Genomic DNA, 25,465 nt, shown 5'->3' on the forward strand with positions numbered 1-25,465 from the left:
TGTTTTGTGTGTTGTGTGTTTAATGTATTGTGTTGATTTATGTTGTGTTATTTATGTGTTTGGTGTATTATGTGTTGTGTGTACTATGTGTTTTTGTTTAATTGTTCTGTGTTTTGTGTTTTATGTAATATGTGTTGGTGTTTTTATTGTTGTGTGATGCATTTTTGTGTGTTATGTGTTTGTATTTTTAATTTTGTGTAATATGATTTTTTATGTTTGTGTTTAATGATTTTGTGTAATGTGTTTGTGTTTTATGTGTTTGTGATTTATGTGTTTGTGATCTATGTGTTTTGTGATTTATGTTATTTTGTGATTTGTTTTTTGTGTTGTATGTTTTTTTTGTATTTTTTATGTTTTGTATATGTTTTGTGTTGTATGTGCTTTGTGTTGTATGTGCTTTGTGTTGTATGTGCTTTGTGTTGTATGTGCTTTGTGTTGTACGTGCTTTGTGTTGTACATGTTTTGTGTTGTACGTGTTTTGTGTTGTACATGTTTTGTGTTGTATGTGATTTGTGTTGTATGTGATTTGTGTTGTATGTGTTATGTGTTGTATGTGTTATGTGTTGTATGTGTTATGTGTTGTATGTGTTATGTGTTGTATGTGTTTTATGTTGTATGTGTTTTATGTTGTATGTGTTTTATGTTGTATGTGTTTTATGTTGTATGTGTTTTGTGTGTTGGTGTATTTAATGTTGTGTAATGCATTTTGTGTTGTCTTTTGCGTAGTGTGGTGGGGAGTATTTAGTGAATTTGGTGTGTGGTGCTCTGAGTGTTTTGTGGTATGATGTGGTCTGTGGTGTGTGGACTGATGCTTGGTATGGTGTGTGGTTTTTGCTGTAGTGTTGGATGTGGTGTGTAATGTGGTGGAGTTTTGGTTTGTGTGTTTTGTGTTACGTGTGTGTGTTTTGTGTGTTTTTTGTTTAATTGTTCTATGTTTTACTGTGTTTTATGTATTATGTGTTGGTGTTTTTAGTGTTGTTTTATGTGTTTTATGTTTATGCTGTTTTGTTATTTTTGTGCTTTTATGTGTTTGTGTTTGTTTTATATGTTGTGTTTTATGTGTAATTTGTTTTATGTGTTTGTGTTTTGTGTTGTATGTGTTTGTGATTTATGTCTTTTGTGTTGTATGTGTTTTGTGTTGTATTTTTATGTGTGTGTTTTTTATGTGTTTTGTGTGTTTGTGTTTTATGTTTTCATGTGTTGTGTGTTTAAGTGTTTTTTGTTTAACTGTTCTGTGATTTGTGTTGTATGTGCTTTATGTTTTAGTTTTGTGTAATGTGTTTTGTGTTGTCTGTTGTGTCGTGTGGTGTGTGTAGTGAATTTGGTGTGTGGTGTGTTGAGTGTTTAAGGTGTGATGTTGTGTGTAGTGTGTGGACTGATGTGTTAAGTGTGTGGTGTTTGCTGTGGTGTTTGATGTGGTGTGTGTGTTTTGGTTTGTGTGTTTTGCGTTACATGTGTGTGTTTTGTGTTTGTTTTCTGGTGTGTGTTTTGCATTTTATGTGTTTTATGTGCTGTGTGTTTTATGTTTTCATGTGTTGTGTGTTTAAGTGTTTTTTGTTTAACTGTTCTGTGATTTGTGTTGTATGTGCTTTATGTTTTAGTTTTGTGTAATGCGTTTTGTGTTTTGTGTGTTTGGTTTTTTATGTGTTTAGTTTTATGTGTTTGTGATTTATGTGTTTGTGTTTTATGTTTATATGTTTTATGTGTTAAATTTTTTATGTGATATGTGTTGTATATGTTTTGTGTTATAATTGTTTTGTGTTGTAATTGTTTTGTGTTGTATGTGTTTTATGTTGTATGTGTTTTATGTTGTATGTGTTTTATGTTGTATGTGTTTTGTGTGTTGGTGGTTTTAGTGTTGTGTAATGGGTTCTGTGTTTTCTGTTGTGTAGTGTGGTGGGGTATATGTAGTGAATTTGGTGTGTGGTGTGGTGTGGTGAGTGTTTTGTGTTGGGATGTGGTTTGTGGACTGATGCTTGGTATGGTGTGTGGTGTTTGCTGTGCTGTTGGATGTGGTGTTTGATGTGGCGTGTGTTTGGTGTTATGTGTTTTGTGTTTCGTGTTGTGTGTTTAGTGTTGTGTGTTTTACATTTTAGTGTTTTGTGTGTTATGTGTTATATGTGTTGTGTGTTGTTTGTGTTGTGTGTTTTAGGTGTTGTTGTGATGTGCGTTTTGTGTGTGTTGTGATGAATGGAATGTGGTGTGATGTGTGTTGTGTGGTGTGAATTTGTAGTGTGCGGAGTGTGGTGTGATATTGTGTTGTGAGGTGTGTATTTTGTGGTGTGTATTTTGTTTTCGTGTATATTGTTTTTGCATTTTATATGTTTTGTGTTGTGTGTTTAATGTGTTTGGTGTTTTTTGTGTTTCGTGATTTGTTTTATGTATAATGAGTTTTCTGTTGTGATTTTGAGTTTTGTGTTGCGTGTGTTTTTTGTTGTTTTGTGTGTGTTTTTTGTTCTGTTGTGTGTGGTTTGTGGTGTGTATTTTGTGATGTGTTTTGCATTTTCGTTTTATGTGTTGTGTGTTTTATGTGTTGTGTGTTCGATTTGTGTTTTTATGTATTGTGTGTATTATGTATTGTGTGTATTATGTATTGTGTGTATTATGTGTTGTGTGTATTATGTGTTGTGTGTATTATGTGTTGTGTATATTATGTGTTGTGTGTATTGTGTGTTGTGTGTATTGTGTTGTATGTTTTATGTGTTTTATGTTTTATGTGTTTTATGTTTTATGTGTTTATGTTTAATGTGTTTATGTTTAATGTGTTTATGTTTAATGTGTTTATGTTTAATGTGTTTTATGTTTAATGTGTTTTATGTTTAATGTGTTTTATGTTTAATGTGTTTTATGTTTAATGTGTTTTATGTTTAATGTGTTTTATGTTTAATGTGTTTTATGTTTAATGTGTTTTATGTTTAATGTGTTTTATGTTTAAAGTGTTTTACATGTGTTTGTTTTATATGTGTTTGTATTATATGTGTTTTATATGTTTTGTTATTTATGTGTGTTGTATGTATTTTGTGTTGTGTGGTGTGTTTAGTGTTGTGTTTTTGTGGTGTGTTTTTTTCTGAAGTGTTTTGTATTTTGGATTTGTGTTATGTGTTTTAAGTGTTGTTAGTTTTATGTGTTGTGTGTTTTATGAGTTGCATGTTTTATGTGTTGTGTTTTTATGTGTTGTGTGTTGGTGTTTTTAGTGTTATGTTGATATGAGTATTGTTTTGTCTGATGTGTAGTGTGTGGGGTGTATGTAGTGAATTTGGTGTGGGGTGTGGTGAGTGTTTGGTGTTGTGATGTGGTGTGGGGACTGATGTATAATGTGATGTTTGGTCTTTGCTGTGGTGTTGGATGTGGTGTTGGATGTGGTGTGTGTTTGTTTTGTGTTGTGGCGTGTGTTTGGCGTTTTGTGTTGTTTGTTTTGTGTTATGTGTTTTGTGAATTGTGTTTGTATGTTTTGTGTGTTATTTGTGTTGTGTTTTATGTGTGTTTTGAGTGTTTTTTGTTTAATTGTTCTTTTTTTTATGTTTTACTGTGTTTTATGTATTATGTGTTGGTGTTTCTAGTGTTGTGTATTGTGTTTTGTGTTTATTGTCTTTTGTTTTTATTGTCTTTAATGTTTTTTGTGTGTTATGTGTTTGTGTTTAATGTATTATATGTTTTTGTGTTTGTGATTTATGTGTTTTGTGTTGTATTTGGTTTGTATTGTATGTTTTTTATGTTGTATGTGTTTATTTGTATGTGTTTTATGTGTTTTGTGTGTTTTTGTTTTTATTATTGTGTGTTGTGTTTCACGTTGTCGTTGTGTAGTGTGGTGGGGAGTGTGGTGAATTTGGTGTGTGGTGTGGTGAGTGTTTTGTGGTGTAATGTGGTGTGTAGTGTGTGACTGATGTGTTGAGTGTTGGGTGTTTGCTGTGGTGTTAGATGTGGTGTTTTATATGGTGTGTGTTTTGGTTTGTGAGTTTTGTGTTATTTTTGTGTGTTTTGTGTTTGTTTTCTGGTGTGTGTTTTGCATTTTATGTGTTTCATGTGTTGTGTGTTTTGTGTTGTGTGTTTAATGTGTTTTGTATTGTATGTGTTTTGTTTTGTATGTGTTTAGTGTTGTATGTGTTAAGTGTTGTGTGTGTTTTATGTGTTCGTGTTTTAGTTTAGTGTAATGATGTTTTGTGTTTTATTGGTTAGTGTTTTTATGTGTTTGTGTTCTATATTTTAAGTTTTATGTGTTTTATGTTGTATATGTTTTTCTATGTGTTTTATGTTGTTTGTGTGTTGGTGTTTTTAGTGTTGTAATGTGTTGTGTGTTTTGTGTTGTGTGTTTTATGTGTTGTGTGTTTTGTGTGTTTTATGTGTTGTGTGTTTTTGTGCTGTGTTTTTATGTGGTATATGTGTTGTGTGTTTTAAGTGTTGTGTGTTTTAAGTGTTGTTTGTTTTAAGTGTTGTGTGTTTAAGTGTTGTGTGTTTTATGTGTTTTTGTTTAATTGTTCTGTGTTTTGTGTGTATTATGTAATATGTGTTGTTGTTTTTATTGTTGTGTGATGCATTTTTTGTGTTTTATGTGTTTGTGGTTTTAATTTTGTGTAATGTGTTTTTTTATGTTTGTGTTTAATGATTTTGTTTTATGTGTTTTTTTATGTGTTTGTGATTTATGTGTTTTGTGATTTATGTTTTGTGTTGTATGTGTTTTGTTTCGTATGTTTTATTGTGTTGTATATGTTTTGTGTTGTATGTCCTTTGTGTTGTATGTGCTTTGTGTTGTATGTGCTTTGTGTTGTATGTGCTTTGTGTTGTATGTGCTTTGTGTTGTATGTGCTTTGTGTTGTATGTGCTTTGTGTTGTATGTGCTTTGTGTTGTATGTGCTTTGTGTTGTATGTGCTTTGTGTTGTATGTGCTTTGTGTTGTATGTGCTTTGTGTTGTATGTGCTTTGTGTTGTATGTGCTTTGTGTTGTATGTGCTTTGTGTTGTATGTGCTTTGTGTTGTATGTGCTTTGTGTTGTATGTGTTTTGTGTTGTATGTGTTTTGTGTTGTATGTGCTTTGTGTTGTATGTGTTTTGTGTTGTATGTGTTTTGGGTTGTATGTGTTATGTGTTATGTGTTATGTGTTGTATGTGTTTTATGTGTTTTATGTTGTATGTGTTTTATGTGTTTTATGTTGTATGTGTTTTATGTGTTTTATGTTGTATGTGTTTTATGTTGTATGTGTTTTATGTTGTATGTGTTTTGTGTGTTGGTGTATTTAATGTTGTGTAATGCATTTTGTGTTGTCTTTTGCGTAGTGTGGTGGGGAGTATTTAGTGAATTTGGTGTGTGGTGCTCTGAGTGTTTTGTGGTATGATGTGGTCTGTGGTGTGTGGACTGATGCTTGGTATGGTGTGTGGTTTTTGCTGTGGTGTTGGATATGGTGTGTAATGTGGTGGAGTTTTGGTATGTGTGTTTTGTGTGTTTTTTGTTTAATTGTTCTGTTTTTATGTTTTACTGTGTTTTATGTATTATGTGTTGGTGTTTCTAGTGTTGTGTATTGTATTTTGTGTTTATTGTCTTTTGTTTTTATTGTCTTTAATGTTTTTTGTGTGTTATGTGTTTGTGTTTAATGTATTATATGTTTTTATGTGTTTGTGATTTATGTGTTTTGTGTTGTATTTGGTTTGTGTTGTATGTTTTTTATGTTGTATGTGTTTATTTGTATGTGTTTTATGTGTTTTGTGTGTTTTTGTTTTTATTATTGTGTGTTGTGTTTCACGTTGTCGTTGTGTAGTGTGGTGGGGAGTGTGGTGAATTTGGTGTGTGGTGAGTGTTTTGTGGTGTAATGTGGTGTGTAGTGTGTGAACTGATGTTATGAGTGTGTGGTGTTGGATGTGGTGTTTGATGTGGTGTGTGTTTTGGTTTGTGGGTTTTGTGTTATTTTTGTGTGTTTTGTGTTTGTTTTCTGGTGTGTGTTTTGCATTTTATGTGTTTTATGTGTTGTGTGTTTTATGTGTTGTGTGTTTTATGTGTTGTGTGTTTTATGTGTTGTGTGTTTTATGTGTTTTGTTTTTTATGTGTTGTGTATATAAGTGTTTTTTGTTTATTTGTTCTGTGATTTGTGTTGTATGTGCTTTATGTTTTAGTGTTTTTAGTGTTGTGTAATGCGTTTTGTTTTGTGTGTTTTGTTTTTTATGTGTTTATGTTTTGTCTGTTTGTGATTTATGTTTTTGCGTTTTATGTTTTATATGTTTTTATGTGTAAAATGTTTAATGTGATTTGTGTTATATATGTTTTGTGTTGGTGCTTTTAGTGTTATGTTGATTTGCATTTTGTGTTGTCTGTTGTGTAGTTTGTTGGGGTGTTTGTAGTGAATTTGGTGTGTGGTGTGGTGAGTGTTTTGTGGTGTGTGGACTGATGTGTGATGTGGTGTGTGGTTTTTGATGTGTTGTGTGTTTTAAGTGTTTTGTGTTTTTTGTGGTTTATGTTTTGGTGTTTTAGTGTTGTGAAATGTGTTTTGTGTTGTCTGTTGTGTAGTGTGGTGGGGTGTATGTAGTGAGTTTTGGTGTGTTGTGTGGTGAATGTTATGTGGTGTGTGGACTTATGTGGTTTGTGGTGTGTGGTGTGAGGAGTGATGTGTGATGTGGTGTTAGATGTGGTGTGTGTATTGTGGTGTGTGTTTTGTGTTTCGTGTTGTGTGTTTTGTGTTTCGTGTTGTGTGTTTTGCATTTTATGTGTTTTGTGTTGTGTGTTGTGTGATTTATAGGTTTGTGTTTAATGTGTTGTGTGATTTATGTGTTTTGTAATTTATGTGTTGTGTGATTTATGTGTTGTGTGTTTTATGTGTTGTGTGTTTGGTGTTTTTTGTGTCAAGTGTTTTGTGTGTGTTGTGTGTTTTGTTTTGTGTTTTTGGTGTTTTGTGGTTTATGTTTTTGTTATGCGTTTTGTGTTTTGTGTGTGTCGTTTTGTGTGTTTGTGTGTATGTTTTGCGGTGAATGGAATGTGGTGTTTGTTGTGTGGAGTGTGTTGTGTGTAGTGGTGTGTTGATTGGGGTGTGTTGAGTGGGGTATGTTGAGTTGATTGTGTTGTGTGGAATGTGGTGTTATGTGGTGTGTGTTTTGTGGTGAATGGAATGTGGTGTTTGTTAAGTTGTGGATGGTGTGTTTTGTGTGTGTTTATTGTGTTGTTTGTAGTGTGTTTTTTGTGTAGTTTGTATTGTGTTTTGTTTTTTAGGTGTTTTATTGTTGTAGTGTGTTTTTTGTTGTGAATTTTATTTTTTTTGTGTTTTTTGTGTTATTTGTTTTGTTTCATATTGTTTTTGTTTTGTGTTTTTGTTTAATGCATTTTGTGTGTTGTGTTTTGTGTTTTGTGTGTTATGTGTGTTTTGTGTTTTTTGTATTTTGTGATGTGTGTTTTGTGTTAAGTGTGTCATGTGTGTTTTTTTATGTTGTGTGGTTTGTGTTGTGTGTTGTGTAGTATATGTTGTGAGTAGTGAGTTGTGATGTGTCCTGTGGTGTGCTTTTGGTGTTTTTTGTGTGTGTTCGGTTTTTGTTTATAATTTATGTTATGTGTTTTTGTGTTGTGTGTGTTATGTTTTTTGTATGTGATGTGTGTTTTGTTGGTTTTTGAAATTTTTTTTTGTGTGTGTTATGCTTTGTGTCATGTGTTTTTATATGGTTTCTGTTGTGTGTTGTGTAGTATGTGTTGTATGGTGTGGTGTGTGTAGTGTATTTTGGTGTGTGATGTGGTGTGTTTTGTGGTTTGTGCTTGTGTGTTTTGTGTTTTGTGTTATATGTTTTTTTTGTTTTGAGTTGTGTGCGTTATGTATTTTGCATTGAAATTTGTTTCTTGTTTAGAGTTTTTGTGTTATGTGTGTTTTTTGTGTTGTGTTGATTGTGTTTTGTGTTTGAGGTGTTGTGTGTTTTGCTGTTTGTTTTGTGGTGTCTGTTTTGTGTTGTGTTTTGTGGTGTCTGTTTTGTTATGATTGTGTTTTGTGTTGTGGTGTGTGTGTGTTTTGCATGTTGTGGTGTGTGTATTTTATGTATTGTTTTGTCTGTGTTTGTTTTATTTTTTTTTTTGTGTATTGTGATATGTGTTTTATGTATTTTGAGTTATGGGTTTTGTGTTTTCTGTGTGTTTTAGGTTATTTGTGTTGTACGTTTTAGTTGTTTGTTTGGTTGTGTGTTGTGTGTTTTAGTTGTTGTTTGTGATGTGTGTTTTGTGTTGTGTTTGGTGTGTGTGTGTTTGACGCTCCTTTGATGTTCGAAGGCGTTCGTAACAACTGCCAAAACTCATCCCATAATTAATGGGATGTGGAATACCCGTTAAGTTAAGTCTACCTACTGATCTAATACAAAATGTATTTGTGACTGGTATATCCATACGAACATTAAAAAAATATTTACTAAGGACTACTGAACTTATTTCAAAGTGCTTAAATTTTTTTACTGGATTTTTTTATTAAAACTACGTAACTATCATTTTTGTGCAAATGCATAGAATGGTTTTGATGTAATACGTTTAACCGTTTAAAATTTATTATATTAATGCCATTAATAAGTTCAACAGTTTACAAAAGAAAAGCTCGAGACTCTATGTGAAAATTCATAGAATAACATTTCCTAGCTTCCTATGAACAGAACCGACCTTACAGTGAATGGCATAAGAATTTAAAATAGTTTTAATTTATTGAAAGCTGCGTTGCGTTATTGCTAGAGACAGGAAGATATAGCGGTTTCCTCTCGCGATAGGCTGAAATTCAAATACATATATGTACTACTTATGCTTAGAGACCTGAAAAATTCGCGGGTTCAATGCCCTGTAGGATGAACTCCACAGTTCTACGTACACTCGGTCTAATGTCACCCACTCATTGGCTGCTGTCGTGTGAGACGTCCCAGCGTAGCAGCCTGTGATTCGATAAAGCTTTGGTTGGGCGTTTCTCATTGGCCCAGAGTCATCCAGGTGAATTGTTAGCCAATAGCAGAGGCCGCACTGAGGTAAAACTATTTGTATATTAGCCTATCGCGAAATGAATTCGCGAATTTTTCCGGTCTCTACTTATGCTGCTTCTGCTGTTGGCTCACAGTTAATCTGGAGGTCACTGATCCAATTACAAACACTAAACAAAAGAAGCAACCAATCACAAGCTACCCTGTTGACGTCTCACAAGTCGGCAGCCAATGAACGGTGGTATTTGCCACCGTGTCTACAGAGGTCTTAAAGAGTCTTTCCCAGAGGACACTGGACCGACGAATCTTTCCGGTCCCCAGCTATTGCACCTTGCGTAGTTCATAAACAGGTACTCTAAAATGAGGTTGTTCAATAGTTTGCATCTTACGTTCTTGCGTAGTTTATAAGCCAGGTCTAAGGCCCGTCATATATGTGACACGTAAACGGAGATGGACCCTTGCGGATTAACTCGGCAGTGCTGAGCTCTCCCGTTTACGTCTAGAAGCCGATTACTTGGCTGCAGCTCTTCCGTTTACGTTGCTACGTGCGACCAACAGAAGCCTACTACTTGGCTGCGGTGGTAGCCCTGTTTGTTCGTTTTCTAAATGGGTTTTTAAAAAAATTGTTTTCCAGTACAAGGACGCCCAAAGCGAAGGGGGGAGAGAACTCCCGCGCGCCCGTGCAGCAGAGGAGAGACTGCGGCGTGGTTCGGCCGGCCGCCGCCAGGATGCGCGCGTGTCGCTCCGCGGAGCGTGACAGACGGGCGGGCCCAACTGACGTAACGTGACGTGACGTGCGTGGACTAGCGATGAGGAGCGTGCTGCGCAGTAGAGACCTATGTGGCTCCATCCAGGGGCGTAGCCAGGGGGGTGTGGGGTTTAGGGGTTCAACCCCCCCCCCCTAGCACCAAATCTTTAATTAATTTCTTGTTCACCACTCAAACAAATTTCATATTAAAATTAATAAAAAATTTACCATTACAATATTTAAATTTAAGAACCGAAAACTGCTAAAATAGCACTATTTTACACCTTAAAATCCAAATTCTCCCGGGGGAGGACCTGCGGACCCCCCGTTTTAATACGGAGGGGGGATGCTTCTTAACACCCCCCATACACAAATCCTGGCTACGCCACTGGCTCCATCCATCGAAATAGTCAATCGAAATTGTCACTCGCCAAAACAAACATTGAAAAACACACACGTCACAGATGGACACGATTTTCACAGTCCTGAAATCAGGGATTGATATCTGAACGCCTATTAGACTGAAACAAGGTATATACCCCGCTACCAGCGGTTTTTGCCAAGATCCCTAGCTGGTAATAGTTGTTTGCTCACCCTTGGTGGATGGTTTTTTTTTTTCAAAATTTTGTTTATTTCTTCCTTTGCGTAGTATGAAAAGTGAAAATATTATAAAAGCTTTGGAAAGTAAGGTGTGGAGCATGTTTGGTAGCCCGGGACAGATTGTGTCGGACAATGCCACTTATTTTACTAGTAAAAATTTTTAAGTCATATGCCTCCATTGGGGTATCAAACATATCACTACCAGTCCTTATTACCCGAATCCTAATTTAGTGGAAAGAATGAACAAAAATATCAAGATCGGTCTTACTATTTTTCTACAACGCAATCATCGTTTTAAGTGGGATAGTATCATCCATATTTTAAATTTGGCTTTCAATATGACTGTGTAATTTACGCCGTCAGAAATATTTTTGGGGAGAAACGTACCGCATCCTTTACTTAACTGCTGGGGTTTGCATCCGAAATGTTTGAGTACTCAAAGTCCTCGTCTGCAGGAAAAAATGTGGGGTGAAGCAGCTGATAATTTGCAAAAAAGCTAAAAATAAAATAAGTATATATTATAACAAAGGACGGGTGAATGATGAATTTAAGATAGGAGATGAAGTTTTATGTAAGCAATTTGTACTAAGTAATAAAGCTATGTACAAAACTGCGAAGTTAGAATATGATTATGATGGACCTTTCAAGATCATAAAGTTTTTGGGACCTGTAACCGCTCTGTTGCAAGACGTCGAAAGGCCTAATAAGATTTAAAAAAGGGGCCCATTTAAGCCACATAAAGAAATTTGTAAGGCGGGACCTAAATTCCTGATTTATTTTTGAGTACGTCTTGTTGGATCGAAGTGTCCAAGTTAATTTATCGATCCTAACTGTTGGACTACACCATTTCAATTTTTGCTAATATCATGTTTTTGGACTGATGTACTAAAATTTGGATTTTTTTTTGTCTTAGCTTTTAAGATTTACCTGCTAATATGCAGTTATTTGTAGTGCTATCTAGTCATATCTTCTATGTGCTTTGTGATGTTAAGGTTTTCTAATCTTTTATATTTTTCTTAATCTTAACGTTTCCTATTTGCATATTTTTTTCTAGGTATCTTTTGAGCTAAGCAAAACATATTTTTAGTTACTAAATTTGTAAACGTAATGTTTGTCTCACTTATCAATTTGGCGTTTATCTTTAGCTAATTTATCTACCAAAGTTTTTTTTGTTAGGGGTTGTTGTGGCCACCAGGCCACAATTATTATTTATATTTTATTTTGGCTATTCTGATTTTTCTCAATTATTTCAATTTTAAATTACCGTTTTAATCTTTAAAACTAAGTCGCAGTATTTTTAATTGTTTAATTTTTATGAATAATTCTTTTATTTATTATTCATTGTTTTGGTTTGATTCAGTTTCTTTAATACTGTACATTGATATTGGTTCTATGGCCGGCTACTGGGCGCGGTATCGTCGCTTTCCGGTCTGACGTCACCAGCCCCATAGTGCGGGAGTGGGGAGTGAGCTGTGAGCCTCGGGGAGCGATGGACTGCGAGTCGCCGCCGACGCACGTGCGGTGGAATTACGCCGCGGGCAGAGGTGTATAATGCTTAGACACAGCGCCAGGCAGTCCGTGCCTGGGTTGGCATGGATGGGGCCGTACCTCCAGCTGGTACGGAAGGAAGTGCCTCGCAAGAGAATACTTCGATAAGGTAAAGAGGCGACACGCAGTATTGTTCGGATTTGGCGCAAAAACTAAATTTTGGAAGCACTATTACAGTTCACGTGCGTGTGTTAATTAACTGTGTCTGTGCTATCGACTCCAAATAACTTGTCTCTTAATATAACATTATTTAAATTTCTAAATATTTTTTTTGTTAGCTATTTTAATAATAAACATCTGCTTTCGTAAGGAGCGTACGGAATTATTTTGCCACCGCCAAGCCATCATAATGCAATCCAGCGCATTTAGTGTGAGTGAAACCAGAAATCTAAGTTTCTACACTAAGCATCACAAAAATCGCACCTATTGAAAACTCATATTAAAAGTTTAAAAGGCGATTAAATCAACTTGAAAAATAAATAAATGATATGTATTTTTGTTTATCAGTGTTTAAAAATGGGGCTGAGGTCTGGACTTCACGCCAGTCGCCAGCCACTGCATATCAGGGGTCCCAACCTCTTTCAGATAATTCCTTACAATTAATGCGGTGCGGGAACTAGCCGTGAAAAATAATTGAGGACCTTACACGCTTTTCCCTTTTTTAACCGACTTCAAAAAAGAAGGTTCTCAATTCGTCTGTATTTTTTTATGTTTGTTACCTACCTCAAAACTTTCGTCTGGGTGAACCGATTTTGATGATTCTTTTTTTACTGGAAATTATGTACTTCAAGGGTAGTTTGATGAAAGTTTGGTTAGTTCTGATTATGGGATCCATGACAAAGTAACGGAACTCTTCAATTCTTAGGAGCAAATTAATGATAGGTACTCGGCCCAATCTTTTATAGGCTATCCGGATATTTTTGTCACCTACCGTAACATTGATCAAGCTGAGACGGTTTGCACGTTGCTCTTCTGTCTCTTTGGATAGACGTTTGTGTATCACGCTGAGTCAGTGGGCACGTTGCTCCTCCGTCTCATTCGATAGACAGTCGTTGATCAAGCCGAGACGGTGACTACGTTTATCGATATTTTCCCTGTTCAAAACTTTTTCATGTAAAGCCACATTTTCGAAAGTATATTTTTGCGCTTTTCGCAAGTCTCTTTTGAAATCGTCCTCGAGGTAGATATCCTCCGTTGAGATAGGCGTTTCTCCCTGACTTCGTTTGTTTCATTTAAACGGCGCAGTCTCATAAGAGCAGCACGTTTAGTAGGTCTACCCATATTCAGACAAATTAGTTTGTGTACTGGACTTCAGATTCATTCACTAAAAATAAAAAATAAACACCAATTTAAAAAAAAACAATTCCAAAACAAATTAATATGCACTAAAAAGTAAAAAAAATAATTACGTATTCTTCTACAACTTAATAATCAACAAACTTTTTCTACTCATCAATATGTAGGTCCGATCTATGTGTTTCCCATGCAAGAACCAAGAAGGTAGGTATAATGTAGTTACAATAACTGTTATTTTTGGAGTCGGTGTCAGCCAAGGAAAGCCTACAATATACCTAGCAATAATTATACGAGAATACTTAAAGAAATATATTTTTTTTACAAATTAACTTTTATACGAACGACAATATACTGTGAGTACTGTGACAGAATACCAATACCTAATTAAAACCATTTACAAATTAACTTTTATACAATACTAGCTGCCCGACCCGGCTTCGCACGGCTATACTAATGGAAAAAAATTAAGCCACATCTCCCATTCACAGTAATGGTAAATAAAAAAAATTCAGTGAAAATTTATTACAAAGCTGTATAATGTACCGGAGATAAAATGAATAGCACAGATGGTTTCCCGACTCGTGCACGCAACGTACAACTGATTTACCCGTACTTCGCTACGGCAGTCTACAGGCAGATCACTCTTGCGCCGCTCATTATACATGCCCCTCCTTGTGGGTACGCCACTGCCGCGCGATGCCCGTTGCCATAGAGACGCAGAAGGCATGAACAATGTAAAATCCTGTTCTCATGCAGACAAAGTACCCACTGTTGCCTGGTTTTAACCACCCATGGGATCTAATTTTCGGAAAATGTCATCCTGCGTAACATAAGGTACATTACTGTGAAGTTTAAAGTACCCGCCAAAATTTCAACGGTGATGAGAACTGCACTAACAATGAAATAGTCGTTGCCATAGAGACGAATGAAGCATCAACAAAGCAACAGCCATTGCCATGGTGATTTCCTACCAAAAACTGTAAATTTTGATATATTACGCCCACGAAACTCCCCTTGGGATCGGATTTCCGCAGAATCCGTTCTTAGTGAGCGTCTACATCACAAAATGAGTAACTATGCTAAATTTCAAGTCAATCAGGTGTATAGTTTTAGAGATCTCGTGATGAGTGAGTCAGTGAGTGGTATTTTATCCCCTTGGGGGTAGAATTAATCAAAATCCTTTCTTAGCGGATGCCTACGTCATAACATCTACCTGCATGCCAAATTTCATCCCGATCCGTCCAGTGGTTTGGGCTGTGCGTTGATAGATCACTATGTCAGTCAGTCAGTCACCTTTGAGTTATATATATTTAGATACTGTGACAATATCTGCGACCTTGAAACGACCTAAATAATGCCTAATTAAACCAAACAAACCAACTTTAATAAGACACTATGCTGAGACATAATCTAGCACACGGTGATTCGTAAATATAGCCAATATTAAACACAAGGACTTACCGTAAGAAGGACGTTGTGCGGACCCTTTTGATACTCTTTGAGGTATAGTAGTAGAAATAGGCCTCACTCGTGTGTGACACTTTATTAGGTAGAGCTTTCTCCGTGTAAAAATATGCTTAGGTAACATTCAGTTGACATGTGTTAGGAAAAATATGCCACAGTTAAGGATTGGCTTAAAGGACCTAGACATATATACACTTGAGTAGGTGAATCAGAAATATCATATAACCAACACACAATTGAAATTTTAACTTATTTATTTAAAAGAAATGTCTCAAGTTTACCCTTAATATGAATACTTATTTGTTAGCCTCAAATCTCCTAACTGTTATTGGCACCGCAGAACACATAAAATTACCAACTGACTGGAGTGACGATGCACACATTTCATTACCAAGCAAAAGTCTTTGGTTCGGGTTCGACGATATATTACACAGTTTCATTCATGAATTAGGGTTCTTAATTATTATTACCTCGGCTATATAAAGTTCAAATATGTCGGTAGAGCTCTGAGCCCCTTGTTCGTCAGACCTCTGAGTTATGATGATTGTGTGTAAAAATAAAATAAATTATATCAAAAATAAATAGTTTCTCGTAGACAAATTACTTAAATTCAAATTCTCAATGTTTATTTTTCATTAAGGCCGCGATGTGAAGATGTGTATGGGAGGTACGTGGTGACTAACACTGAATTGGAGTAACAGACTCTTACAGTTCTTTACTCACGTATATATCACTCCTAAGTTCTTTATCTTTTTAGACAAAGCCTTACAAATGCACGTTTACATCCTAAAAATGCATAATTATCATCCTTATTCCAGGATGCCTACAACTTTCTAGCTATTTCGTAGGATATATTTCCGTCGACGTCACGAAGCAGTTCTAGCTTAAGCTGGTCATTACATTCTTCTTCAACATTCTTAAACTAAGTCAGTTAACAATGAGTAACGTATTTCAAATAGCGGCTCGTGATTGGCCGAAAACCAAAACTAATGAAATCCGCGCGCAACAATAGCGCGAAACACAAAATCTCTCATAAAATTTAAATAAACTAATACTGAAATAACAATTTACATTAAATAATAACGGCGTCAACTTAACCGTTTACCGTTTCAAACTCATTGCCTACTTAGAGGGGTCTCTGTAATTGTTCATTTTTAAACGTCTATTCAGTCTATAGAACAATATTCACATAGATATACACTTTAAAATAATTACCGTTTTCAAATAAATAAAATATCTGACAGAGTATACAAATTAATAAACATAAATAATTCCTTAATCTGGGCGAAAACATTAAATGTTACGGTACAACGGTGTAGGTAGGTATGTGTTGAGTTAGATTTAAAGTGCGACACCGACTCCAAAAATAACAATAAATGTAACTACATTATACCTACCTTCTTGCGTGGTAAACACAAAGATCGTGCCTACATATCGATGAGTAGAAAAAGTTAGTTGATTATTAAGTTGTGGAAGAATACGCAATTATTATTTTTTTACTTTTTAGTGCATTTTAATTTGTTTTGGAATTTTTTTTTTAAATCGTTTTTTTGTTGTTAAAATTGGTGTTTATTTTTTTGGCGAACGCCCATATCCCGCTACGCCATTTTCGCGTGGAGAGGGAGTATATATCCTCACTCTCCTACACTGAGTAGAGCCATAAACTAATAACAAATATTGCTAATAACTAATTAACTAATAAACACAAATGCGATGCCAACATTTTAATGTTTCCCGCGCTAACAACGCTCGGCAACATTGTCAGCCAATGCTTCTAAATTAAAATTTCTGTCGTAAGGATATAATTATTGCAATATCAAAAGCATTTTATTAGTTTATTCAATAGCTTATTTTATTAATATTTACCTGATTTTATATTATTTACTATTCTATAGTAAATTTGTCGTCTATGGTTGGTACTGTACTGACCTGTTCCATGATTGGATACTTGCCGTGCCGGCTTGTTGACATTACAAAAAACGAGGTGGTTTCTGCTGTGTTCTACCTTGTTGACGTCACAAGGGACAAAATGTTTTGAAATATGCCTTTTTATATCGTAACGACTCATTCATGAACAGTTAAGACCATTAATTTTTTTCCTTTTGTATCGCATCTTCAAAAAATAATTCGAAACCTTGTTGTTCTGCGCTTTTGCGATAAAATTTCTAAAAATATGATTAGCACTTTGAATTCTTTTTAAAAATTAAAAATTGGTTAAATACTTGCGCATTATCAATGAGAAAGTATTAGCTTGTATTCCTTGCGTTAATATTCATCTTAAATTGTTAAATAGTTGTACCAAGTAATAAAACAATGCAAGGTTTTTTTTTTTAAAGATCTCTCTTTCGAGTATTTGAAATGTAACTCAATCTACAATTCATTTTCCAAATGTGTGTTTTTAAATAATTTCTTGTGTGCTTTGGTCTTCAGGTTTCAGTATTTTTGGAGGATGGCAGTGCAGAATTGCTGCCCGGTTTTGCAAAACGAAACCATTAAGTCATCCCAAATGCATTCTAGGAGCAAGACTGCAAGAAGGAGACACAAACTCAAGGCATCATGGGACTCCACATTCCCTATATCGAGTAAGCAAAAATATATTTCACAGTATACTAGAAATGTCTTCACAGTTCAAATTTGTGTGGTGATTAAGTGTTGTGACCTGCGTGACGATGTAGTCAAGTTCGTTGATGTAAACAAACATCTTGTGTTTCCCCATATTCCAAGTCAGTGCCTGAACTGTTCTAAGGTCATTTGTTGAGTCACCGCCTAAGGACTCATCAGTTGATAGTAGTGCCCAATATCATTCCAGCAGCATTTGGGACAGCCTCACCAAGACAATCGGCAACAAAAATGTGTTAACATTAATGTAGGTAGTTACTGAACAAGGCAATATTATGTCAAAATGTTTGACTTTGGTAATTATTTATCAGAGGGGCAAATGCATCCTAAAAAGAAGTCATGAATAGTTTTACTAATTGATAGATTATCTTATCAATTCTGTAAAACGTCATCATGATATTTCTGGTAGTTTACGGTCACTTCACAATTTCAACGGTTGGTTAAGTGAGCTACGTTAATTACGCATACATTACATACTAGGTAAATGCTTGTTGATAATGTAGCCGACCTTACTAAAGGAACCTTTCTCTTTTGCAATAATCAGCAACACATGCAAAATGTATACCTAACCTCATAAACACACATTAATGAAATTTAACAATCACCAATACTACGAAATACAAAGAAAAATTTAAATAACTCACATTTGCAACTACTACTTGCAGCCATTTTGCAACATGCAAATATCTTGTCTCGTGGATTTAACAAGGTAGAAATCATATCCTTCTACATACATGCTACTGGAAAATAATTCTGTCTCAGGTAATGAAATTACGGAATTACTAGCTGATACACCCGTGCTTCGCTACGGCAGTCCATAGGCAGAACATACTTGCACGCTCATTATACATGTCCCTACTCATGGGTGCCACTGCTGCTCCTCGAGAGAAAAAAATCAGATTGTTGCTGTGGAGATGCAGAAGGCATCAAAAATGCAATAGCCATTGCCTTGGATACAAAAAAAAAGCATGAACAATGCAATAGCAAAATACTGATGATGTATTTTTGTGAGACATTAAAACACACAACAAAACACAGTAACAAAACAAATAGTCAAAATTCATTATAAATATTAACTAATCCAAAAATCCAACCCGAACCGCAAGCAACCGATGCAATGGCCGTTGCTATGGAGACGTAGAAGGTATCAACAATGCAAAAACCCGCTACCATGGATACAACGTTCCAGATCCATCCCGCCCGAGTTAAATCAATTATCAAAAAAACTACTTATTAAAATATAAACAAAATAAAAATGATTACATCTCTAGTATTGTTTTCTAACTTCAATGTAAACACTTGTCCGTAAATGTCATTGGTTATATTTTTCTTTGCTTATGTATTTGTTTTTTTTTCTGTTCTTAATAGTGCAATCCTTTGTTCGTCACATGTATTTGATGGTTTTTTGTTCAGTAGTGACTGTCCTGTCTGTCCTGTGTGTGTCCATCCGATTAAAAAATAAATAAAAAAAATGGGTGAATGGCCCTCCTGATGGTCACTCGGGAGGTTGTGACGGCACGTGTGCCCAGAGCCGCCGTGGCTGCTCTCGGCGCTGGTGGTGAGCGTGTGCGCGGCGGCGTGCTACGCCAACTCCCTGGGCGGCCAGTTCGTGTTCGACGACTCCGAGGCGGTGGTGAACAACGAGGACCTGCGCCCCGGGACGCCCGCCTGGAACCTACTGCGCAACGACTTCTGGGGGACACCCCTCAGGCACAACCACAGCCACAAGTCGTACCGCCCCCTCACCGTGCTGTCCTTCAGGTGGGCGTTCCTCTCGTCCTTGTTCCAGTCTGCCGTGTCGCCGGACACGCCCAGACACGCCCAGACACAACTTTATAATGTAATGAAAATATTTTAAAAGTAATTAAAATTTATTTTTGACGTGACAATGTCTAATAAATCAATGAATGCCGGCTGCACGCACCAAAAAGTGTCCCGTTACACACATTGTCCCATTTCGCTGTGTGCCGTTCTGCTCATTTTATGCTTGCGCCGCATCTATCTCTCTTCCACTCGATTGGAACAACCATCGATTTGACTTTTTCGAGGCACATTAAACTTGAAACACTCCCATTCGTTTCCTACTTTTCCTATCATCGTCCTGTCCTTAACAGAATAACACAGATTGGAAGAAGTTAAATAGCAAACATGTATAAAAGTTATAGTTAAAATAATCTGTTCGTTAAAGTAATAAACATATTTGAATTAATGAGTGCAAATAATAGTAAATTTATCAATTAAATTGTAGATTTCATTTCACTCCTTCTTTGTATCCATAGAAAATAGTGATAATTCAATAAAAATGATTCAATTTTATTCATAAAAGTATGCAATAATTTCATCAATGTTTTGTTATGACGTTGTCACGTTAAACTATCGTCCGTAAACAGATTTTACAGACAACCAATTTTTTTAAAGGGAGATTTGGAATGAGAATTTTCAAAATAATATTTTTAACTAATCCAAAAATCCAACCCGAACCGCAAGCAACCGATGCATTGGCTGGTGCTATGGAGACGTAGAAGGTGTCAACAATGCAAAAGACTATGCATAATTTGGTAGTATTCAAATATTACTTCTAAGGAAACGGAACTGAAAGCAGCCATCTTGATCTCAACCGTTTTAGTCATACAGTTTATTTTTATATCTATAAATATTAAATATTTCAGCTCTTTATTTACCATTGGACATAATTAACGGAATGCCCTGTTAGTGACACTTACCAACTGCTACGTATAGTTCCTCCTGTGAAATAATAATTGGTGTTTAGAATGAATAGTTTTTCATTCACAGTTTTTAGAACATTAATAATACTATGAAAAGATTGAATTTGACAGTCTTTAAAAAAATTTTTAAAAACCAGTAAAATTTAAAAAAAATATTTTAAAACTTGTAATTATTGATAGCACACAAAAATAAAAATTTTAATGTTAATATTTCGGGAAATATCAATCTGGTAACAGTAGTACTGCAATCTGTGTGTGTGGTTAATGCATGTTTCCGAACAAGAAAATAAAACTAAAACATATTTACAATTTTTTTTCCCTGAAATGATACAAACTGAAAATAAAATTTGAAAACACCTTTTTAAAGAAGTTCCTGAAACTATTTGCGTGCAAACAACAAATCAGCAACAAACGTTCCTTATAAATGAGCTGTTACGTCGTGGAATTGTGGTTAATAGTGTAATTTCCCTTCAGTTATAAAATTATGGTGACTACCAGTTTTACGAATGTATTTGTGTAAAAATAAACTGTAATGGGTCTTTAGTTATGTACTGTTAACAAGTACAGTGAAAGTAACAAAAAAGGTTAGCTTGTTGGAACGCAGTCGGGTAAATTGTTTTCATGAAACTTGTTCACAAAAGTGTTAGATGTTAAAATTATTTTATTCATGCCATAAATATGTTAGTTTCCCAAGAAAAGTATTACTGGGAAAATTTTTCAGTAATTTACTGGAAAAATTTTCAGCAAAAGCAGAAAATTTTCAGTTATATTTTTACAGAAATACACAAACAAGTTTTATCAATTTTTTTCATGCAAACAGAACCAACAAAATTTACATTTTGTCTTTCTTTACAACTTAGTGGCTCACTTAACATTTGAGAGTTGTATAGGAACAAAAGTGGTTGTTTAAACAACACCATACCATTCTGCAGAAAATAAATTATTGTATAATATACATCAACCTATCTTAATCTCATCAGTAATGGAAAGAAAGGACAATTTTGCAGAAAATAATGAGGTTATATTTTTCCATGAATTTTCCCATTCACATCTATAATCATGGATGATACAGTAGAGCACCCCTCAACCGTAATTCCCACAAATGGAACTCCCGATATCCGGAAATAATTTTCCAAAAAAAAAAAAATTAAAACATTTCCGCACTGGAACGAGGCTTTTTTTCTTTTGCCTGACTGTATATATGCCTTGTAGGCGCGAGCACGCACATCTGTCAGACAGCTAATTATAGACAGTCTTTCCCGCGCATTGCGTAAATACACCGCTGGTTTTCGCGTCGGACGTGAATTACTATAAAAATGTTTATGCTGTAGGTAAGTAGTTTTATTGTTTCACTATGTCAAGCAAACTGAAAATTCCGGCCGGCCCGAGAGTATGTACGCTGACTCCCACTACACATGCTGACACACGTGATAGCCAGTAACATTTACTTCCAACGTGTGATGTTTTCAGTTTGTAGACAATAATTTAGTGTACAAATATGTATTATGTACATATTTATACGTTAATATATGGTTAAATAGTCTACATTTACCCGTATTTCTCTATCTGTGTTTTTAAACAATATTTTTGAAGTGTTATTCTTGTGTATATGAAATGTAAACTGTGCGTGGCAGTGACTATACACTCTCCAGGAAGTGTGAATCACTAGCACGTCAACACAGAAGTAACACAACCCTGCAGCTGTAGTCCTACTACCTCCCCCGAACCCTCTTCTACATCCTCTTCGCTCACTCACGCACCCACCCACAGAGATAAGAAACACGTGCCTGCCAGCTTGCTTGAATGAAGGTCATTCAACCGGCCCGGAGGCCGGCCCTACCGCAACTCCCCTTACCCGGAATTTTCCCATAACCGGAATAGACCTCCCCCCAATGATTCCGGTTGAGGGGTGCTCTACTGTACTACCCTCTTTTATCACTTAATCGTCGCACCTATATTTTAGGCCGTCAAAATTTGGATAAAAAAAATTGGTTGTCTGTAAAGTCTGTTTACGGACAGTATTTTAACGTTACGTCATAACAAAACATTGATGAAATGATTGCATACTTTTATGAATAAAATTGAATCATTTTTATTTTAATAATAAAACTTTAAATACTTGAAATTATACTAATAATCAGATTTTTTAAATGCAAGAATAATTAACCTTTATTGCCGAAATTGTTGTTGTAATAAGCAATGAAAACCACATTAACTTTTCACTTCACTTTATAAACAGTCAACGAAACAGTTCACGTGTAGATGTAAGTTGTGTGCTGCCGCTGTCTTTCTTCTCCTCGGACGCATAGGCCAATTGAGTGGAAGAGAGATAGATGCAGCGCAAGTGTACAATGAGCGTAACGGGACACAGCGTAACGGAACAATGAACATGATGGGACACAGCGTAAAAAAAAGGAAACAGGACACATCGAAACAGAACAATGTGCGTAACGGGACACTTTTTTGTGCGTGCAGCCGGCGTTCGTCGCTTTATTAGACGTCACGTCAAAAACATCTCACGTAAACATCGCATGTTGTTTTTGGTCACGCTATTAGATGCAGAGTGCTTTGTGTAGGTATCTTTTCCGTATAAAATGATGTATTTTAAAGTAAAAATCTAAAATTTAATTCGGTCATTACCATTTACTTATTTAATTAACGGAAATACGAAGTTGTCTGACGTGTAAATTTTCTTTTAAAGATGATGTTAAACGATATTTCCTTTATCTGAACGTCTGCGTCACCGCGGTGTACCGCCAGCGCTAGTAGGCGTCTTTCATGTTTGGTTATGTTGCTTCCCATATAGAGCGCACACACGTAGTCGAATATCGATATCTCGCAGATTGCATGCAACGCGCGCTCTCTGTCGAGTGCCGAGTTAACTACAATTGATAGCCCGCACTCTTTTGTTGTAAGTGTATACTAACTATGACGGTAGTTACGCGTTAGTTCACGTCACTTAGGTATTCAAGTGGCTTGCGTTCGGGTCACACATTTTGTTTTTCTATTTAAAGTTGATGAAAGGTTTTTGTTTAATGAATTATTAATATAAATTGTTTGGCGTGCTCTTGTATACTCCACCTTTTTTTTTTTTTTTTTTTTAAATAAATGTACTTTCCATGAATTGGTTTTTTTTTATGAATAACTTTACCTAACAAAATATATTTTTTTTTCCGCATAATCGTCGCACCAGTACTTTTCAAACTTGATTTTAGAATAAAATGTGCGACGACTATGTGAGAAAACACGGTAGTAGGGCCTGTCACTCCCCCATCATCCCTCGTGCGCCCCTGGCCGCAGGTGGAACTACTGGACGAGCGACGGGCTGCAGCCGTGGGGGTTCCACCTCACGAACGTGGCGCTGCACTGCGCGGTGTCCGTGCTCTCGCTGCTGGTCTACGACCGTCTGTTCGGCTGTCGAAGCCCGCGCGCGTCGCTTCTCGCGGCCCTGCTGTTCGCGGTGCACCCCGTGCACTCGGAGGCGGTGAGTGTCTCCTGGGACCCAGAACTTATTAAACTCAAGCTGTAAAAACCAGTTCAAAAAAATTTTTTTGGCATGAAACTGAGGGAAATAATGATGACGAACCCGGATAAAATAATTACTTAGTCTTTCGTGATTACCTCAGCAGAGATAAGGTTGGAAAGTACAAGTACATTTCGTGGGCAAGAAAATAAATGGCCAGAGGAAACTAATTAAAATAAAAAATAAAAGTAGGTCACGACGCGGGAAAAAAAAATCAAAGCCACATTAACCCCTATCGGGGTTCGGCTGCTAGCTCGTTCCGGGTTCCTTCCAGCCGAAACTGCATCTATGGATATTTGGTTGGTATTTTAAGGAATAGCATATAGCTATATAGGGGCAAAATTTGCAACAAAACAACATGCAGCATAAATGCGTGTTTCTGTACATCCTAGCGGATGCATCCGTGCTCCGCTACGGCAGTCTACAGGCAGAACACTCTCGCAGTGCTCATGATACACGCCCCTCCTTGTGGATACGCCACTGTGGGGCCTAGTGTGGAAATAATAAACTTAATTGAATTTTGAAAATCAACTTACAAAACAAAAACAAAAAAAAATATTGTGAGAACTAAGATATAATGGAAGAAATGTAAACTAAAGATGCCATCGTGGATTATACAATTTTTTAAAATCCTTCAAATTAATATTTATTTAACAGGTAATGTGTTAATACAATGGCAAGGATGATCTCGGAGAGAATGGATTAATAGTGAATAAAGTGTAAACAATGTAATAGTCATTGCCTGGAGATAGCGAAAGTATATACAATGCAATGGTTGTTTCCATGGAGATTATCAGGCAAATGTGGTCGGAATCGCTAAGAAAATTAATAAATAAAAAAGACTAAAGGATTCAAATGGAGCCCTTTCTTTCCCTCCCTGGAGAATCCATGATCCACGTACCAAAATTCATGGCTCTAGACCTTAAAGTCTCCACGCTACTTGAATGACAGAGACAGCAAACTTGACCCACTCATATGCCACAACACAGCATGATGGTGGAGACAAAGCTATGAGCGAACGTCCTCAGGCAGCTTATAGCAGTGCTCTCTTACTTAGTCTCGCAACCAAGAACACAGTTATAATGGTAATGGAATCTTTGTCTTCGTTTCCTGGTTACAAATCACTTCTTGTTATTCTCAGAGAAATTCTGTATTCACCTGCAATTTTCCAGAAATGTGTGCCGTGTGTTTGTGTGTGAATAATTGCTCACAATTCTCCAGGGTGGGTGCAAGAAACAAAGAAGTTAAAATTTTTTTTTTGATTTTACTTTAAAGAATTCCTCACTTCAAAGTATATATTTTCAGATTATTACTAGATTTTCACATGTATCAATATGTAGTTAACTTTAAAGTACCTGTACTTTCAAATATGTTAAATCAAGATCTTTAATCATTGTCATCAAATTGTATGTATTAATATTTTTAAATAATGTCAGTGTTTCCAACTGGCACTTGAAATATCCATGCAAAACCGGTGGAACTATGTCGCGTGAAACCATAATTACAAATTTTATTACAAACCTTAGTTTGCGCAGCTGTGTGAAATTTTTTTTCATGAAACTCCATTTACATATACAGTACACTCCCGATTATCCGCAAAATTAAGTGGCAGGACCACCGCGGATAGTGAAAATCTTGGATAATCCGCAAAAGAGCCGAAAATAGGAAACAAAAAAGGAAACATTAATTTCAACTTAAAAATCTAAAAATTTATGTACAGTAAAAGTTACAATTAACAGTAAAAATTATTAAATTATGCTAAAATCTTAGTATTTTACTGAATAATTAACATACAATACATTTCAGTGATGTAAATATAAAAGTTCTCGGTACTTACTTCGTAACAAGGATACAGTACATATGTTTTTCTGTATTTAGAGACTTCATTAGACATTAAAAAAGCACAACTCTTTAAATTTACAACTTTTTGAAAAAATCACTTACTTTTGTTTCTTACTCTGGAAACATGTTTTCTTAATTCTTGATTGAATTTCTGCAACATAAGTTTTTCAGCCAACTGCGCATCAACGTCTTG

The 25,465-nt window shown here is 35.7% G+C and overlaps 1 protein-coding gene across 8 annotated transcripts in view; it reads left to right on the plus strand.

Moving 5' to 3' along the window:
• The window catches only part of LOC134532079 (protein O-mannosyl-transferase TMTC4-like), an 85,063-nt gene that overhangs the window by 29,772 nt on the left and 29,826 nt on the right, over nucleotides 1-25,465 (plus strand). For 3 of the 8 annotated variants that reach the window (XM_063368291.1, XM_063368294.1, XM_063368292.1), the window contains exons 1-4: nucleotides 11,664-11,911; nucleotides 16,993-17,144; nucleotides 18,711-18,942; nucleotides 23,208-23,391. In XM_063368291.1, coding sequence (XP_063224361.1) covers nucleotides 11,847-11,911; nucleotides 16,993-17,144; nucleotides 18,711-18,942; nucleotides 23,208-23,391 — 633 coding nt within the window. In that variant the 5' untranslated portion in view covers nucleotides 11,664-11,846. Of the gene's footprint in view, nucleotides 1-11,663; nucleotides 11,912-16,126; nucleotides 16,640-16,992; nucleotides 17,145-18,710; nucleotides 18,943-23,207; nucleotides 23,392-25,465 lie in introns of those variants that run through there. The other 5 variants (XM_063368295.1, XM_063368298.1, XM_063368297.1 and 2 more) reach the window with 2 other exon arrangements.

The sequence above is a fragment of the Bacillus rossius genome, chromosome 5 (assembly GCF_032445375.1).
Source record: "Bacillus rossius redtenbacheri isolate Brsri chromosome 5, Brsri_v3, whole genome shotgun sequence".
Classification (NCBI taxonomy): Eukaryota; Metazoa; Arthropoda; class Insecta; order Phasmatodea; family Bacillidae; genus Bacillus; species Bacillus rossius.